The 20,059-nt window shown below is 39.5% G+C and overlaps 1 protein-coding gene across 6 annotated transcripts; it reads right to left on the reverse strand.

The window, feature by feature from the left end:
* Nucleotides 1-4: 4 nt before the first annotated feature.
* Nucleotides 5-16,123, reverse strand: pgap2 (post-GPI attachment to proteins 2). 6 transcript variants are annotated; one of them, XM_057820781.1, is made up of 6 exons: nt 15,960-16,091; nt 9,150-9,297; nt 8,810-9,059; nt 5,664-5,770; nt 5,461-5,569; nt 5-5,396 (listed from the first exon to the last, which is right to left on the reverse strand). In XM_057820781.1, the coding sequence occupies exons 2-6, from the start codon at nt 9,237-9,239 to the stop codon at nt 5,266-5,268; spliced, it is 687 nt and encodes a 228-aa protein (XP_057676764.1). In that variant the 5' UTR covers nt 9,240-9,297; nt 15,960-16,091; the 3' UTR covers nt 5-5,265. The 6 variants fall into 6 exon arrangements, with proteins under 6 accessions (XP_057676764.1, XP_057676765.1, XP_057676761.1 ...); XM_057820782.1 differs by lacking the exon at nt 15,960-16,091 and adding an exon at nt 15,462-15,881 and having other exon boundaries at nt 6-5,396; XM_057820778.1 differs by having other exon boundaries at nt 8-5,396; nt 15,964-16,122.
* Between the last annotated feature and the right edge of the window lie 3,936 nt (nt 16,124-20,059).

The raw sequence follows: 20,059 nt of genomic DNA on the forward strand, positions 1-20,059 counted from the left end.
CAGTTAGCATTATTTTACGTAAATTTGTCAAAGTACAATGCTAGTGTGCTAGTCAATGTGGCGGCTACAAATGTAAAGAGAGCTTTTCTGGTGAAAATTCTTGTGAATAAATGCTTAAATCCCTGAATTCTTTATAGATATGGACATAAAACAGTCTCGAGTCTTGGTTAAAAGCACACAAAAAAAGAACGTGCAGTTAGCATTTATTTTACGTAAATATGTTGAAGAATTATGCTAGTCTGTCAGACAATGTGGCAGCAGCCTTACAACAAAGAGCTTTTTACGTTGAAAATTATTGTGTAAAAGAATTTATTTCTTGAGAAATATAATAATTACCTTGAATCCTCCAACAAATCACTCCTGAGACAATCCTTCCTGTTTGTATGCGGTACAGCTTTCGTACTTTTTCAACAGAAATCCGGCATTGGCATGGCAGCATGTGTCGCTGCAACTGACTGCGAATATCTGAAGCGGATTGTGGGATGGCTCCCTTCTTGAACGCTTGGCGCAGTGAAGGCGGAATCTGACCCGTCAATATCATTATGAAGTCTATGTTAAAACGGATTACACACTCAGTGGCAGCCAATGAGCGACTAAACAAATTCCATGAAATCTTAGAAGTTGGAATGTTCCAAGTGCAAAATTTTTTCAGATTTTTATCATTTTCTTCATGAAAAACGGTAAGCAAGAAAAATAATTCCCACAGAGGCTACCGTGGAGGAAGATGGCGCCAATTGTCCAGTTTCCAGCAACTCCTCAGAGATGGGAAGTCGCTTTCTCTTCCTGTATGCAGACCTTTTTTTCCCCTCCCAAGCTATAAGAAAAACCGAAAATAAAACAGAAGGGCTGTCAAAAGGCCTATACTATATTAATAAATATTTGATCATCACACAGGCCTCCACCGTGTTTCTTTAAAATGAAAATAAATGACAGTTTACCACTAGTAGATGTCCAATGCCAGGCAATGAGTTGAAAAATAAGATTTGTTCCTCCTGTATGAACTGGAAACGCCACTTGATTCTTTGGCATACATACAATTTGGAATTTTGGAGTGTGTTTTACCTTTGTGCACATGGTAGTGGGTCTATTATTGTCAAGGGCAGTTAATAAGTTAACATTTAATGTGCCCATAGTTAGCTGGGATCGACTCCAGCACCCCCGCGACATTGGTGAGGATGATATGTACATATAATGTGCATTGCAAAAACACATCTCCTTAAAACTAGTTGAATTCCCTTGTTTTCAATTTTTAAATCTAGACATAAGTGAAATTATCTGCCAGTGCTTCAAGTAAATTTGACTCATTTGTATTGAGTTCATTTTGACCACACTTATACACTTCTGGTCAAAAGTATTGACACCCCTGCAATTCTGTCAGATAATAATTTCTCCCAGAAAATGATTGCAATTACAAATGCTTTGGTAGTAAAATCGTCATTTATTTTGCTTGCAATGAAAAAACACAAAAGAGAATGAAAAAAAAATAAAATCATTATCATTTTACACAAAACTCCAAAAATGGGCCCGACGAAAGTATTGGCACTCGTTGAAAAATCATGCGATGCTTCTCTAATTTGTGTTATTAACACCACCTGTTACTTACTTGTGGCACATAACAGGTGGTGGCAATAACTAAATCACACTTGCAGCCAGTTAAAATGGATTAAAGTTGACTCAACCTCTGTCCTGAGTCCTTGTATGTACCACATTGAGCATGGAGAAAAGAAAGAAGACCAAAGAACTGTCTGAGGACTTGAGAAGGAAAATTGTGAGGAAACATCTCAAGGCTACAAGTCCATCTCCAAAGACCTGAATGTTCCTGTGTCTACCTAGGATGGTAGATAAAGAACCTCAACTAACATCCGAACAAGTTCAAGCTGTCCCGCATTCCGAGGGTATACATGTGCCAACCCGTAGGCCTACTATCCGTCGGCGTCTGAATGAAAAGGAACTCTATGGTAGGATACCAAGGAAGACCCCACTTTTGACCCACAGACATAAAAAAGCCAGCCTGAAATTTGCCAAAACTTACATGAGAAAGCCAAAAACGTTTTGGAAGAATGTTCCCTCGTCAGATGAGACAAAAGTAGAGCTTTTTGGAAAATTGCATCAACATCAGAGTTTACAGGGGGAAAAAACGAGGCCTTCAAAGAAAACACGGTCCCCACAGTCAATCATGGCAGAGGTTCCCTGAGGTTTTGGGGTTGCTTTGCTACCTCCGGCACTGGATTGCTTGACCGTGTGCATGGCATTATGAAGTATGAAGACAAATTTTGCAGCATAATGTAGGGCCCAGTGTGAGAAAGCTGGGTCTCCCTCACAGGCCATGGGTCTTCCAGCAGGACAATGACCCAAAACACACTTCAAAAAGCACTAGAAAATGGTTTTAAAGAAAGCACAGGAGTCTTCTACAGTGGCCAATGAGTCCAGACCTGAATCCCATAGAACACCTGTGGAGAGATCTGAAAATGGCAGTTTGGAGATGGCCCCCTTTAAATCTCAAGAGACCTGGAGCAGTTGGCCAAAGAAAAATGGTCTCAAATTCCAGCAGAACTCATTGATGGATACCTGAAGTGGTTGTTCGCAGTTATTTTGTCTAAAGGTTGTGCTACCAAGTATGAGGCTGAAGGTGCCAATACATTTGTCCAGCCTATTTTTGGAGTTTTGTGTAAAATGATAATGATTTAAAAAAAAAAATTCATTCTTTTTTGTGTTTTTCACTGCAAGCAAAATAAATGAAGATATGACTACCAAAGCATTTGTAATTGCAATAATTTTTCAGGAGAAATTGAGCATTATCTGACAGAATTGCAGGGGTGCCAATACTTTTGGCCAGAAGTGTACACTTTAAAAATACACCTCCTTAAAATTAGTTAAATTCCCTTGCTTTCGGTGTAAATCTACTAGAGATAAGTATAATTATCTGCTTGTGCTTCAAGTAAATTTTACTCAGTTGTATTGTGATCATTTTGTCTACACATATAGATTACTTGAATTTTTCTTTTATCCCAGACAATTGTGACAAGAACACAGAGATATGGTGACTTTGCCGTACGTTTGAGGAGTCGCGGAACGTATCCAAAGAGTCATGAAAAAATAGAACATAAACACACCAGTCAGACCACAGACAACACTCTGCCAGATATTGGTCCATCCAAAGGACAAAATCAACCCAGAAAACAAATGCAACTCCATCTATGAAATTCCATGCAAATCATGCAATAAATCATACATTGGGGAGACAGGGAGGAGCTTTATTACATGAAAAACAGAACACAAGAAGGAGTGTAACAAGGAGACAGCAATAAGATAAACAAAAGCAGTAAACGAACAAGTGCAACAGGAACACCACAAGTCAGCCATCACTGATGACTGCACACATAACAAACCACATAATGGACTGGGAAAAGGCCAGTCATCTGCGCCAAAGAAAACAAACATCAGCGCTGGATGAGGGAGGCCATTGAAATCCGCAAGCGGGGCCCGAGGACCATCAACAGGGACGAGGGGGCGTCATGCTCTCCTCTACTTGAACCAGCATCCTGGAAGAGTGAATGGTCAGCAGAGTGCGTGACTCGCCTGTCAAATCTGACAGGTAAGTTACGCCTTCATCCATCAGCTGATAAAGACGCATCACACCAACATCAGTGACACTCTGATGAAGGCGGAAGTAGTCGCCGAAACATGTCAGGTCAATAAAACAACCTAAAACAATTGTCTGGAATAAAAGAATAATTTAACAAAATTTTACTCAGATTTTTGGAAATAAGAATAGCTAGTTGAAAATAGGCTTAACAGACTAATTTTCAGCAATACATTCGTTTATTTAATCGTAAAAAAAAGCTTGTTTGTCAGAAATGTTCTAAATTCAGGAATAGATATTGTTCAAAATATTAGTTGAAAGCAATTATTTCTTTATTTAGGTGAAAAATTACTAACTTTTATGTGTATGGGTTTCATAAAAACAAATGTAAATGTAAAGTAAATGGAATAATCCGACGCATTAATCTGTAAACTAGTCTTTAAAACTTAAAACAAGATGGAGAAAAGTATTTGACTAGATTTAAGAAAAATAATCTGATCAAGACGTTATAAATTTGCAGCATAATGCAGGTCCGGCCCTGGGTGACTAGGTGCCCCCCCAAAAAATAACAATATATACAGTATATTCTAAATATTTTATATTTTGCCAAAACACTGTAAAAGCTACTGTTTCTAAATATAAATGAATAGCAATTAGCAAATTATTTTTAATTATCTTTATAGCACTTGTTGCTTTTTGGTCACATTCACACAAGCACATTCATATCATTTTCTTAAATAAATACCCATAGAAATCTCAACACTTTGCCTCTTGGGCTTCATGACCACTTGATTGCACCATAGAGCAAATGAACCATTATTTGGCTTTGCAGCCAACTAATGCAAAGCTTCTTTGCTTCAAGAAGCTTCATTGAAAGGTGGAAAAGCGATATAAGTATAACACCATTTACCATTTGTCCACCACTGCTAAATGTAAATTTTACTTCCCTTGAGAGATCTCTGCTGCCACCTGCTGTCAACACTGTTGTCGTACAACATGCTTCTCAGCATGCATTGCCGCACTACAGATGGAAATAACATTTAAAACAAGTTCTGTGCTAATTATTTATTTATTGTTTCGGTTGTTTCATTAATTGCTAGTTGTGCCATTTAGTTTGATGTGAACTTTTTTGTTTTGTTTAGAAAATGTTTGTTTGAATGACTTTGATATAATCACGTGTGCATTATTTTTGTAAAGTGGATCTGCTTACATACAGTAAGCATGGACTGTTCCTTCCTGCCTCAAATGTGCCACAAATTAGCAGATGGCTACTAAAATCCAGGTTGGAAATGGAAAGTATTTTTAAATGTAGTCGATTTAAATGTACTTGATATGTTAGAAAACATTCTGGAATGAGAGAATTTTTTCAGTGTATTTTTTTTCCCCAAAGCAATTTGGCGCCCGCGCCACTAGATGGCGTCCTAGGCAACCGCCTAGCTTGGATATGCCCAGGAGGAAGGAAAACTACTATGGGAGCAGTATAACCCCAAACAAAACAGTCAAATGATGGGCGGTACGCGAGTACCTTCAATTGTTTGAAGGAAAGTTGACTAAGGAATCTTTTGAAAATTTGTTTTTCATTTATACATACATTTTATATACAATGTTTTTTTTTTTTTTTTTTTTTTTTTTTTTTTAAAACTGATTAGAAAAAAAAAACAATCAACTTCTTCCTGTGCAGTTCAATATCGTTTGTCTTCAGGCAATACGGTCACCATGACAGATTCTTTTCCAAAGTCTAAGATGGACGTGGTGTGGAAGGCCATGTTGGAGAAGACCACCAGGTACTCGCAGAGCGCGAACAGCGTGTAGACTGAGGACAGCAGAGTACGCAATCGTCATCGGTGAAAGTGTCGAAAAGGTGAAGGCAAGCTCACCTCCAGCCTCGCAGTGTTTGTTGTGGCGTCTGAAGAAGTAGGCGGCAGCCAAGCAGCAGCTCAAGTTGAACAGGAGCAGACGCAACTTCCACCTGAACGACATCAGTTCCTGACATGCAAACAATCAGTCAGTACGCTCCTTCCCTTTATCAATTGAACTCTGAATCAACTCAAATCAATCCATCGACCGCAGTTGAATTTACCTCTTTCTTCACATAGTGACTCTTGATCACATACCACAACCTACATGTAATAAGCATGTAGAGAGTTGAGCTCCCAATGAAAGCGATAAAGGCGCCTTTATGAATGTCTGCAGAAAGAAAACAATATCCATATTTTAAACACTTCATGTACTTTTATTTTAGTTAAAACCAGGGGTGAAAGTGGGCCAGAACGGTCAGGAACGCAGTTCCGGTATAAGATTCAGGGCCAGAACGCAGTTCCGGTATAAGATTCTGGGCCGGAATGCTGTTCCGGTACGCGGTGCTTTGATTCCAAAAATATGACGGCAAATGTAAAAAAAAAAAAAAAAAAAAAAAAAAAAAAAAAAAAAGCTGCCACACATGCATTTCATCTCCAAGAAGAAAACAATCTACCAACATCAGATTTACATACACAAGTGTTAACAACAAGCATAATAAAGTGCTTGTGCAGCATAATCCATTTCCACCGATATTCATTATTTAGTTTATTCCACTGACGGCATGGAAGTTGCCCCATCTGCTGCAGTTATCTGAGTCTGACAATGATGAGTCACGTCAATGTGCGAATGCAAAGCAAAACCCCTGGACTCATTTATTCGTTCAATTGGCTGACATACTGACATGTGATCAGCAGAGATACTGTAGCTCTGATTTGTTCAAATATGCATGTTTTCGGGAACAGCAAAAAAAAAAGTTTGTTGAATTGATGCGACAAAAAACAGCAATGCAACAGAAAATGGATCAAATCTTTAAGAGCTAGGAAAGAGTTGAGCAGCCTTATTTATTATAGTTTTATTTGCTCTGATGGGGAGGTTTAAAACATCTTAGTGTCAATGTGCACTTTGGACTTATAATTGTTCACTTATGTTAGGCTACTTATTCATTTCCTTATGATTTAAAAAAGTCAATGTTTGCACGATCTTCAAAATATATTCCATTTCACTCTGCATAATATAAGTCATTTGTATTTATTTTTCTGAATGCATGTTACTTACAGTGCCTTGCAAAAGTATTCGGCCCCCTTGAACCTTGCAACCTTTCGCCACATTTCAGGCTTCAAACATAAAGATATAAAATTTTAATTTTTTGTCAAGAATCAACAACAAGTGGGACACAATCGTGAAGTGGAACAAAATTTATTGGATAATTTAAACTTTTTTAACAAAAAAACAAAACAAAACTGAAAAGTGGGGCGTGCAATATTATTCGGCCCCCTTGCGTTAATACTTTTTAGCGCCACCTTTTGCTCCAATTACAGCTGCAAGTCGCTTGGGGTATGTTTCTATCAGTTTTGCACATCGAGAGACTGACATTCTTGCCCATTCTTCCTTGCAAAACAGCTCGAGCTCAGTGAGGTTGGATGGACAGTGTTTGTGAACAGCAGTCTTCAGCTCCTTCCACAGATTCTCGATTGGATTCAGGTCTGGACTTTGACTTGGCCATTCTAACACCTGGATACGTTTATTTTTGAACCATTCCATTGTAGATTTGGCTTTATGTTTTGGATCATTGTCCTGTTGGAAGATAAATCTCCGTCCCAGTCTCAGGTCTTGTGCAAATACCAACAGGTTTTCTTCCAGAATGTTCCTGTATTTGGCTGCATCCATCTTCCCGTCAATTTTAACCATCTTCCCTGTCTCTGCTGAAGAAAAGCAGGCCCAAACCATGATGCTGCCACCACCATGTTTGACAGTGGGGATGGTGTGTTCAGGGTGATGAGCTGTGTTGCTTTTACGCCAAACATATCGTTTTGCATTGTGGCCAAAAAGTTCAATTTTGGTTTCATCTGACCAGAGCACCTTCTTCCACATGTTTGGTGTGTCTCCCAGGTGGCTTGTGGCAAACTTTAAACGAGACTTTTTATGGATATCTTTGAGAAATGGCTTTCTTCTTGCCACTCTTCCATAAAGGCCAGATTTGTGCCGTGTACGACTGATTGTTGTCCTATGGACAGACTCTCCCACCTCAGCTGTAGATCTCTGCAGTTCATCCAGAGTGATCATGGGCCTCTTGGCTGCATCTCTGATCAGTTTTCTCCTTGTTTGAGAAGAAAGTTTGGAAGGACGGCTGGGTCTTGGTAGATTTGCAGTGGTCTGATGCTCCTTCCATTTCAATATGATGGCTTGCACAGTGCTCCTTGAGATGTTTAAAGCTTGGGAAATCTTTTTTTATCCAAATCCGGCTTTAAACTTCTCCACAACAGTATCTCGGACCTGCCTGGTGTGTTCCTTGGTTTTCATAATGCTCTCTGCACTTTAAACAGAACCCTGAGACTATCACAGAGCAGGTGCATTTATACGGAGACTTGATTACACACAGATGGATTCTATTTATCATCATCGGTCATTTAGGACAACATTGGATCATTCAGAGATCCTCACTGAACTTCTGGAGTGAGTTTGCTGCACTGAAAGTAAAGGGGCCGAATAATATTGCACGCCCCACTTTTCAGTTTTTTATTTGTTAAAAAAGTTTAAATTATCCAATAAATGTTGTTCCACTTCACGATTGTGTCCCACTTGTTGTTGATTCTTGACAAAAAATTAAATCTTTATGTTTGAAGCCTGAAATGTGGCGAAAGGTTGCAAGATTCAAGGGGGCTGAATACTTTTGCAAGGCACTGTATATATTTATTATTTTTTTTAAAAAGCAAAAGTAAATGTTTACATTAACTTCAATTTTAATATTAAGTACATCCTATGTTCTTAAGTAGTTAAAATTGAGATTTGGCATTTAGTATGTGAGGCAATGAGGAAAAATAAAAATTAGGAGATGGAGGTTGGGGTTATTGCTGTTTTTGTTACCTTTTATTTTGCAAATCATTGAAAAGATACAATTTTGAATGAAAATCAGTTCTTGTATGTGTTATAGAAATAACTGTACCAAAACAGTTTTCTTTGCATTCTACTAGTTTTAGGAGGTTTGACCCCAACACACACACACACACACACACACACACACACACACACACACACACACACACACACACACACACACACACACACACACACTGTAAATAAATTAATTAAATAAAATATCTGGCTCCGTGGCGAACTTCACGACGGGGAGTTCCGGCAAGAAATTCTAGCCACTTTCACCCCTGGTTAAAACCCTGCATTTGATACCATCTGCTTTTGCATACTCACCGTAGTCCTCTGTGGATGACACATAGGTGAGCAGCAGAAGGGCAGAGTTTTCGACCAGGTTGCATACGAACGCCAGCCAGCTGAGGAGCAGCTCTGGCAGCGCGGCGGCAAAGCGAAGGCGGTAAAAAGAGAAGTAAGTGGTAGCCAACAGGAATCGTGGCGCCGAGTGCAGCCCGATGCAAAACCGCCAGATGTAGAGCTCTGGCACGCGGCTAATGGCGGCACTGATGGATGGGAGGTAGTTGTCTACCTGGCGGAGGACATAAAACTCTACATCTTAAAACTAACATCTTGGGTTTTTTCTGCTTGAGCACTTTGAAAACTTTTTGTCAAAACTTACATGACAGTGCGTGTAGTTGGCATCTTCAAAATGGTAAATAATAGAGATGAAGAGTGACAATGTAAGGCCAGTCACAGGGAGAAGAAGCATCCCGATAACAAAGGTGGTGAAGGAAATTCGGATGAGGGGTTGATCCCGCTCCAGGACGCTGTATGGCAGGTGGAGCATTCTGGGTCATATCAGAAAAGAAATGCTTGCATAACAACAAGTTTACTCTTTTAGTTCTGTAACGATTAACTCGAGTAATTTGATTAGAAAAAAGATTCGAATTCAATGTTACTGCTTTGAGTATTCGTTTAATTAAAGTGGCGTTATAATGGTTTGTTTTGAAGGTGTTTGCATTTAGTTTTATTGATTTGGATGGATACACTGCCCTCTAGTGGCAACAGTGAATATGACAAAAACTCATTTTACATGGCTGAATCCAGCTGCTCCCTGTTAAGACCAACATAAACAAAGTTTTTGTTTGAGCTAATATATTTTTTAATGCATTTGTAATTTAGTTTATAGGTATATTTAGCCATTTTTTTGCGGGAATATGTGTTTGAACCATTTGTTAAGGGCATTGTAAAGAAAAAAAAAAGTTAGCATTTTATAGCATTTAAGCTAGCGGACTTTTGCTATTTAAGTTAGCCAATTGTTCTTTTGTTGTACTTAAATCCTCATTTATTTTTTTTGTATACCGTTTGAGGCTCAGCTCAGGTGTTTACATTTCTTATGTTCCTTATCCGATTACTCGATTCTTCGAACTAATTAATTCATCGAATAATAGACAGCTGGAGCCCTAAACTCTTTATGTCGTCCAATCATGTGGTGTCCATTCATCCTTTTGCTGTGAACATGATGTTTTACACAAAATGAGCCCAGTTTGGGTGTCCTCAGTCAACCTCGCAAGCGCTATGTTATCAAACTCAAACAACAGGTTAGCCCTGTGTATGCTATGGTTTCATGACATGATAACACGCTCAGATTCCGCATCATATGCAAACAATCTGATCATTGGTAATGTCAACACAGTACGTCCTGATGCCCCTGCTGAGATTTGTGTTTCTTTACCAGCAAAACCAGTACCAAAAGACAACAAATCCAGAAAGGTTCTGCGGTCCAACAAGTCAAAATATTATTATTGTCTTTTAGTGACTTTTTTTTCTTTGAGTGACTTTCGAGTGCCTTTAAGCGATTGTATATCCAATCAACACATAAGTTAATATATTTCAATAAGAGGCACAAAATTGTTAGTTTGAGGATATTAAACCACATCTACACGATACTAAAATTTAAAAAATGTACAGTGGGATGAAAAGTATCTGAACCTTTAGGAATTTCTCAGATTTCTGCATAAAATCACCATCAAATGTGATCTGATCTTTGTCAAAATCAACCATATATAAAAAACAGTGTCTGCTTTGACTAAAACCACCCAAACATTTATAAGTTTTCATATTTAATGAGGATAGTATGCAAACAATGACAGAGGGGGGGAAAATAAACAAGTGAACCATCACATTTAATATTTTGTGCCCTCCTTTGGCAGCAATAACTTCAACCAGACACTTCCTGTAGCTGCAGATCAGTCTGGCCCATCGATCAAGACTAATCTTGGCCCATTTTTCTCGACAAAACTGCTGCAGTTCAGTCAGATTCCTGGGATGTCTGGCATGAATTGCTGTCTTTAGGTCATGCCACAGTCTCTCAATGGGGTTCAAGTCTGGACTTTGTCTTGGCCACTCCAGAACGTGTATTTCGTTCTTCTGAAACCATTCTGAAGTTGATTTACTTCTGTGTTTTGGATCATTTTCTTGTTGCAGCATCCATCCTCTTTTTCGCTCCAACTGTCTGACAGACGGCCTCAGGTTTTCCTGCAAAACATCCTGATAAACTTTGGAATTCATTCTTCCATTAATGATTGCAAGTTGTCCAGGCCCTGAGCGAGCAAAACAGTCCCAAATCATGATGCTCCCTCCACCATGCTTCATGGGGGATGAGGTGTTCATGTTGGTGAGTTGTTCCGTTTTTCCTGACAAATGATGCTGTGTGTTACTCCCAATCAATTCAACTTTGGTATCATCAGTCCACAAAATATTTTGTCAAAACTTCTGCCTTTTTGCGAACATTAAGCGAGCAACAATTTTTTTTTAGACAGCAGTGGCTTCCACAATGGAGTCCTCCCTTGAACACCATTGTTGGCCATAGTTTTACATAAAGTTGATGTGTGCACAGAGATATTAGACTGTGCCTGTGATTTCTGCAAGTCTTTAGCAGACACTCTAGGGTTGTTGTTTTTCTTACCTCTCTCATTATTCTGCGCTGAACTCTTGGCATCATCTTTGGTGGACTGAGACTCCTTGGGAGAGAAGCAACAGTGCCAAACTCTCTCCATTTGCAGACAACTTCTCTGACTGTCGATTGATGAACATCCAGCCTTTTAGAGATGTTTTTGTGCTCGCAGACCTTCAGACAGCTCTTTTGACAGAGCCATGATGAACATCAGACAGTGCTTCTCAACAAGACAATTCTTACCAGGTGTGTGTTTTATAGTGGGCAGGGCAGCTTTAAACCACTCATCAGTGATTGGGCACACACCTGACTTTTATTTGGTAATAATTGATTTCAATTGCTCTTTAAGTGCCCTTAGGCAAAGGGTTCACTTACATACTTTTCCCCCTTCTGTCATTGTTTGCATGCTATCCTCACTAAAATATGAAAACCTATAAACTTTTAGAGATGGTTTTGTTTCCTTTCCCAGCTTGATACAATCAACAATCCTTGATCGCAGGGCTTCAGACAGCCCTTTTGACTGAGCCATGATCCACATCAGACAGTGCTTCTTATCAAGACATTTCTTACTAGGTGTGTGTTTTATAGTGGGCAGGGCAGGTTTAAACCACACCTGCGCACACACCTGACTTAAATTGTTTGGTAAAAATTGGTTTCAATTGCTCTTTAAGTCTCCTTAGGCAGAGGGTTCACTTACCCCCGAACCCCGCCCCCCTCGCCATTGTTTGCATGCTAGCCGCATTAAAACGTAAACTATAAATGTTTGGGTTGTTTTAGTTAAAGTAGACACTATATTTTCATCTGTGTGATTTTGACAAAGATCAGATCACATTTTATGGGGATTTTATGCAGAAATGTGAGAAATTCCAAAATGTTCAGATACTCTTTCATACCTCTGTATGTTGGAATATTATTTCGACTGATCATTAATATGCACGTATTTCACACAAAACTCCAAAAATGGGCCAGACAAAATTATTGGCTCCCTTTGAAAAATCATGTGATGCTACTCTAATTTGTTTAATTAATAGCAACTGTTAATTACCTATGGCACATACCAGGTGGCGGCAATAACTAAATCACACTTGCAACCAGTTAAAATGGATTAAAGATGACTCAACCTCTGTCCTGTGTCCTTGTGTGTACCACAGTGAGCATGGAGAAAAGAAGGAAAACCAAAGAACTGTCTGAGGACTTGAGAAGCAAAATTGTGAGGAAGCATGGGAAATCTCAAGGCTACAACTCCATCTCCAAAGACCTGAATGTTCCTGTGTCTACCGTGCGCAGTGTCATCAATAAGTGTAAAGCCCAAAGCACGGTGGGTAACCTCCCAATATGTGGACGGAAAAGAAAAATTGACGAAAGATTTCAACGAAAGATTGTACGAATGGTAGATAAAGAATCTCGACTAATATCCAAACAAGTTAAAGCTGTCCTGCAGTCCGAGGGTACAACAGTGTCAACCCATACTATCCATCAGCGTCTGAATGAAAGGGACTCTATGCTTGGATACCCAGGAAGACCCCACTTCTGACTCAGAGACATAAAAATGCCAGGCTGGAGTTTGCCAAAACTTACCTGAGAAAGCCAAAAACGTTTTGGAAGAATGTTCTCTGGTCAGATGAGGCAAAAGTAGAGCTTTTTGGGAAAATGTATCAACATAGAGTTTACAGGAAAAAAACAAGGCCTTCAAAGAAATGAACACGGTCCCCACAGTCAAACATGGTGGAGGTTCCCTGATGTTTTGTGGTTGCCTTGCGGCCTCTAGCACTGGACTGCTTGACCATGTGCATGGCATTATGAAATCTGAAGACAAATAACAAATTTTGCAGCATAATGTAGGGCCCAGTGTGAGAACGCTGGGTCTCCCTCAGAGGTCATGGGTCTTCCAGCAGGGCAATGACCCAAAACACACTTCAAAGGCGCGACAAAATGGTTTGGGAGAAAGCAATCGAGACTTCTAAAGTGGCCAGCAATGAGTCCAGACCTGAATCCCATAGAACATCTGTGGAGAGATCGGAAAATGGCAGTTTGGAGAAGGCATCCTTCGAATCTCAGAGACCTGGAGCAGTTGGTCAAAGAAGAATTGGTCTAAAATTCCGGCAGTGCATTGTAAGAAACTCATTGATCGATATGGGAAGCGGATGTTCAACACGTTGATAACCCCGAAACGCAGTGTCAGCAATAAAATGTACTTACAAGAATATTTATAATAAAAAGTTGACAATCAGGCTGCTTAGGCAATACTTTTCGCCAAGATCGTCATCCATTGAATATAGTACGCCCGCCGGTGTCGTGCCAATGTAGTTACCCCAGTCAAAAATTTTATCTCCGGGGCGGAGCCATATGGAGGTAGATTTGTGTCTTTATTTTAAAAAAAAATGGATTCAATCAATATATATATTTTGAATTAAAAAAAAAAAGTTGCTTCAATCAAAAAAAAAAATGTTTGAATGCAAAAATAAATTTAGAACTCCAAAAAATGCATGTGAAAGCTATTTTGATTTTTGATTGAAGCAACTTTTTTGATTGAAGTGTTGATTTGTGTTAGGGTCACATTTTGGCAAGGGCATATTTGTCTTTATCATTCAATCAAAAAATATGTTGCTTCAAAAAAATATATATTTTCAAAAAGAAAAACCACTTCAATCAAAAAAAAAAAAAAAAAAAAAAAATCAATCATGGAAAAAATATTTGAGATTGAAAAATTTGCATTTGAACACTTAATTTTTCATTGAAAAAGTTTTCTTTGATTGAAGCAATCCTTTTTGTGTTTGGGCCATATTACGAGTAGGACATTTGTGTCTAAATCATTAATCCCCCAAAAAGTGGCTTAAATAAATAAATTTTAAAAATTCAATCAAAGAAAAAAAAAAACATTTCAAAAATAAAATTGCCCATCCCTAATTTTGTTTTTGAAAATTATACGCAAATGACCGTCTAAGTTGCAAGTCACATGATCTGTTGGAAAAAATAATTTTGACCCATTATAAAAATATATTTTTTTGTTCATTTCATTCATTTTTGTTGCAGTTTTATTGCTTTACAAGTTTTATATATATAGGAAAGTCAATTACATGCAATCACACTTTTTGGCCAGGAGGGGGCCTGGCCCCCCTTTAAAATCCGCTTATGGGTGTCAATACTTTTGGCCAGCACTGTAGCAGGTGGGAGCAGAGGATGACTGTCTCCCCCAAGGGAGCAGTGATGGCCAAATAAAGCTTCTTGAAGCACTTAAGCTTTGCAGCCAATTGGTTCAAAGCTTAATGGGGTTTGGTGTTATGATGCCGCTGTCAAATAAAGTATTACCTGTTAATATCTTTTGGTGTAAATATTCCATGACACAGTGAGGACGGCTGCAGCTTATATTCCAGTGCAGTTTATCAGTAAACAAATGCCGTTTTTGTGTCAAATTTGGTGGGTGGCGGCTTATAGTCAGGTGCGCCTTGTAGTCCAAAAATTACGGTAAATGATAAAGGTAGGGTCAATTCTATCCTTACAACACATGAGACGGCAATCTAAATTACCTATATAACTGAAGTCATTATATAATGCAAATAAGGTTGCTTCAGAGGTGGTGGGGACAATTTGAGCATCCTGAAAAGTTGGTCGTGTTATGTCCGTACCGTCCTTATGCAAACCTGCGCTCTCACGCAAAACATATTTTTACTGTGTATGTAGTGTGTGGGAAGGCTTGGTTTTATGATCTCTGCCTTTGCCCTGTACATTCTGTAATTTCTTTTTCTGTAAATTTAAGCAACATGTCAATCTGTGCTTTGGACTACTACTTGGTCTCGCTTTTCAACTGTCCATTTTGAATATAATCATACTACATTTCATGTCATTAATTGAAAATGACAAGGACAGATAAACAATTGACCCACGATTATGTCATTGTTCCTCTTCGTATTAACGTGTAATCCGACCAATTGAGGTAATTCGGTCATGTGACATTAAGAACATCGACGTAACGTGACGCTGATACATGACATCACTATTTAGTGTGAATAAATGAGCGAAACATGAAATACTCACTTTTATTGCGCTCCAGGCTTGGTATCTCAAGACATTCCACAGCGTTCGGCACCAGAATACGCAAGTTAGCTTCAAGGCTAACGTAGCTTCCAAATCGAGCTATCTCATGCGTAAAATGTTGTTTCAATATCAAGTTAAGCAAAATAAGCGCATTTTAGGTTCTGTCCTATGTAGGGCAGTTAGTTTAGAACCGAGAAGAGATATAAGAGTTACTCTTCTGCCGCCGGCTTTTCTAGGCTTACATTTTCGACCAATGGTCAGCCTCGTTAAGTGACAGAAATCTATTCCGGAAAAAGCACAGTTCTTTTCAAAATAAATGGGCGTTAGTTTTTCAAATTGATTTTACATTGGACCATTGGTTCTAGGTTTGTACAAGTACTGTATCATTATTATTTTTGTTTGTTTAAATAGTTCTTTAAAAAATAGACAGTTTTTAATCCCGAAATTAGTTCGATTTGCCAAAACAATGCTTAAATTAAGGTGAGTACAATTTTTTACCTACTGTTTCAGTGCCATTGACGATGATAGACGTCCAACCATTCAGCTCTTTTTATCCTTCATGTGTGAAATGAAACCAGTTCATCACTAGTAGACTTCCAGTCCATTTGAATAGGGAGGATGGCAAATGGATCGCCCCTCCCAGTTATAATGGCTAGGACGTCTCGCACCATCAAAGGCAACCAGTGAGTTTACAAACTGTGCTGTTGCCATAGTGTGCACTTCCTGTGAGTGTGGTATTACAGTATAAAAAGGAATCTCTGTGATGTCTCTGTGACATATATGCTGAGAAGCACACTGAATAAAGAAGTGTTGTTCCATTCAAGTCTCGGCCTTACATGTACGTAGATCAAGGACGTACATAACAAAAGTGGCGACGAGGACGTCTGGACCTGCGTCAGCTTGGACGTGCTGTTTTTGGAGTTTACTGCGGGTCACGGTGCTCCAGGGCAGGGGCGGGCTGGGACCAAAAAGCAGCCCTGGACTTTGACTCAGCCCAGCCCACAAGGATCGCTGTACGAAGGGAAACACAGACCCTCTAGAGGGGTCTGGGGGCATGCCCCCTGGGAGAATTTTTTTTTTTTTTTTTTACATTTTATTGTAAAATGCATCAATTTCGTGCACTTTGAGAGAAAAATGAAGCGGCTATGAAGAACTACACATTGCATTATTATACATATACAATATAGTTTATGATTTTCTTTGCGGTATGTTAGCCATTTTCTATCTGTGCCCTTTTTGCGTATGAATACTTTTTGTACAGTCAGATGTTTTGTCTTCTGAAGGTGGTAAGTAAAAAATGTGTCTAGACTGTGACTGTCTGACTTGGGCAGCTCAAAGTACTGCAAGGTTAAACTGGAATTGGATTCATCTTCAGCCCTAGCTCTATGATCAACCTGAACAAACAAATTAAAGAATTTATTTTTTAAAGCAAGTTTAATGTATCCAATTGATTATAATAGCACCTATCCTCTGTGTCTATAAAATGACTTCATTGTTTATGCCATCAATTAATCTTACCACACAAATAATAAATTTCAGTGAAAATACAATAAATATTTCAAGACAAATCCTTTATACATAACCTTCATTGGAAAGTATTAACAAGAAAACAAAACGATATTAAAATGATTAAAAAAATATATAATATCAATTTAGCTACCTCAACTTTAAAGTAAAACCATTCATTTCATTAATATTTTATATTTCTTCTGATTTAATATTGCTGCTGCGTGTGCATACGTTGTTTTACAGCTAAAATATTTTTTCTGTAGGACTAGCATACTGTAACTTCACACGATTTCAAACGGGTACATGGACTCGCTGGCACTAACCCTTTAATTGTCATTTATTTCATTTAAAATGTAGCTACCTGGTGGATAACAATGGCGTACCGCAAGCAACACGTCACTTCCGCTCATTAATATTCATGACATTAGCTACTGTTGCTAAGCAAGTCACCGTTTGTCCCTAATAGGAAATGAATGGAAATCGTGTACGAAGGAGATGTTTACAGCACTAAACCTACCAATTCTCTCCGAAAATGATGTGCCTGGTGCCAAATTGACTGGCATAGATGTGGAAGAACATAAAAATGTTCAGTTAAAGAGATGGCTTTAGTGTCGAAGGCTGAAAAAGACGAAAAAAACGAGCCGACCTAAGCATAGCTTTAGCTTTTTTTTATCGATGCGACTGACAATGACATTCTCCGGTTTCAACAAGCTATCCTTTACCATCATCCCTGTCTTTCTTATATATCCTCTGGTTGTCCTACGTCTCTTACCGTTCTTGGGGGTAATTTAGTTAGTTTTGTGTAGCGATCGCAAATGCTACTCAGTGACAGCCAACGAACACTTTTAATTTTTTCATTGATAACACATCTTAATCCTATAATTTATTTACACTTCCCCCTTACTAAAGTTGTTTTTTTATATATATATAACAGAAACGGTAACAGTGGCTGTCAGATACCATTGTAATTTTTTGCAGGTCATTCATTGTCAGACAGAAGCAGTACGGCACAACGTTACGCAAAAAAAATAAAGTAAAAATATAAAAATGGCTTACCTCTTTGTACTCCGAAAGACCATGCCAACCCAACATAATTTTTACTGCATATGAAACGTGAATGGATTCGCCGAGCTGGTGTTAAAGTCCGCGCAAGTTGATTCAGTCTTCACATTTTTTCCTCCCGAGTTTTTGGTTTCCGGGAGTGTGTGTATGAAGAAAACATCCTTCATGGTCGTAATGTCTAGAGTCGTTTCTACAAGTTCCAAAAAAGCAATGCGTGATCGGCATATTCGTTTTTGAAAGATTACGGGCGAAAAGTAGGACTTTTTACGTTGGGTCTATGCGAGGGCGGGTCTATAATGTCCCACTTCGGCTTTACTTCCGCTTTACGATGCGACGTCACGGTTTAAAAATAGCCTGCGTGCGGTACGCCATTGCCAGTATACCGAGCAAGTAAACCTCTTCATCCCTACTTACTTGCTCTGCGCTTGTCTGGGGAACTTCCACCAGCTTATCATTACCACCTCCCTCTTCTTTTCTTTCTCCCTGCACCGGCTGCACGTCAGCGCGGCTGCCGCTCCCACTCTCACCACCGTCGGGGGCTGGGCAGTTGTTACCCGATGCGGCCGTTGCAGCCAGACTGCTGCTTGCGAAAATATTTGTCAACTTATGACATTTTAATGCTTCGCTCTCCAGTTTCTTTAATTTTTTCTCCCTAACCTTCTCCGCGCCACCCTTCTCTTTTCTTTTTTTTTTGCCACCACCATCCATATTGTGCATTTACGCTCGTCGCTATTTTGCTTCCACAAGGAACCAATGAACTCTGTGCTTTCTTCGTCCTTCTATCAGATTGGCGGTGAACATGAACAGCCAGGCGCATTGCTGCCACCTGTTGGATTGGATACGAACTGTAGATAATCAGAGGATGGGGGGATAAAAACAGTGATGTATATAACGAATGGCGGCTGCCGGCCGTCCAGGGCCACCGGCCGTTCTGTGATTCTCCAGAAGCCACAGATTACCAGTCCGCCCCTGCTCCAGGGGACAGACGGCGCCGACCTCAGCTTCCACGTTGTGACTTCGTGGGTAGGACGAGCGGAGTTTTCAAAAGGAGCGTGAAGGTGCTGTATAACCAGGCGCTATGGCGGGAGTTATCAACTCTGTTGGTCCTTTTGATGAGCTTTTGGAACAGTGGAGCTCGTACACGAGCGGTTCGGCTATTTCGTGGAAGCTAACGAAATAGCGGAAGCGAAAGTGGTGGTTATTGAGCCAAAGACTTTCTATTTACTGAGAAACTTGCTTCAACCCGATAAACCTGGTAGTAAAACGTACAGGGAAATCGTGGAAACTCTTAATGGACATTTTTCACCCAAGGCCCTTGTGATAGCAGAGAGATTCCGATTTCACAGAAAAAATCAGGAAGAGGGGGAATCAGTCACTATGTTCGTAGCTGCGCTGCGGAAGCTGGCTGAACATTGTGAGTTTGGTGATGTTTTAGACGACACATTAAGAGACAGATTGGTATGTGGACTGAGAAATGAAGCAACACAAAAGAAGTTACTCTCAGAAAGTGGACTGACATTAAAGAAAGCCTTTGATGTAAGCGTGGCTATGGAAATGGCTTCAAAGGAGGTTCAACAACTGAACATTACGAGCAGAATACACCAAGTGACAAGTACCCAAAGCAATGTTGCTGGTCCCTGTTTTAGGTGCGGTAAAACAGGGCACCTTTCCTCCACCTGCTGGTGCAAAGAAATGAACTGTCATAATTGTGGGAAGAAGGGTCATGTTGAGCGTGCCTGTCAGAAAAAAACAAGCACAGACAAAGATAAGGAAATGAATGACAAGAAGAAAACAAAGAAATATGTCAAAGCGGTAGAGAGTGCCTCTACTTCCGAAGATGAAAGTGACGTGCACACCGTGCATGTAATGAGCGTGGACGGGAAGTCAGGCTGTTACTGGGTCACACCAAAGTTAGAGGGTCACCCAGTCAAAATGCAAATAGATGCTGGATCACAGGCATCGCTTGTGTCTTACCAAGTCTATAAACAGTGTTTGAGACACCTTCCATTAAGACCGTCAGACACTGT

The sequence above is a fragment of the Corythoichthys intestinalis genome, chromosome 18, assembly GCF_030265065.1.
Source record: "Corythoichthys intestinalis isolate RoL2023-P3 chromosome 18, ASM3026506v1, whole genome shotgun sequence".
Taxonomy (NCBI): domain Eukaryota; kingdom Metazoa; phylum Chordata; class Actinopteri; order Syngnathiformes; family Syngnathidae; genus Corythoichthys; species Corythoichthys intestinalis.

Bases quoted from the DNA above. Each gene is read 5' to 3' on its own strand.
- pgap2 (XM_057820777.1), bottom strand. From the start codon at position 16,001: ATGGTTGGACGTCTATCATCGTCAATGGCACTGAAACA. The intron at 5,771-8,809 runs GTGAGTATGCAA...TTCTTTCTGCAG, and splicing joins GTCATCCACAGAGGACTACG to ACATTCATAAAGGCGCCTTT. The intron at 5,397-5,460 runs GTGAGCTTGCCT...TGCTGTCCTCAG, and splicing joins CAAACACTGCGAGGCTGGAG to TCTACACGCTGTTCGCGCTC.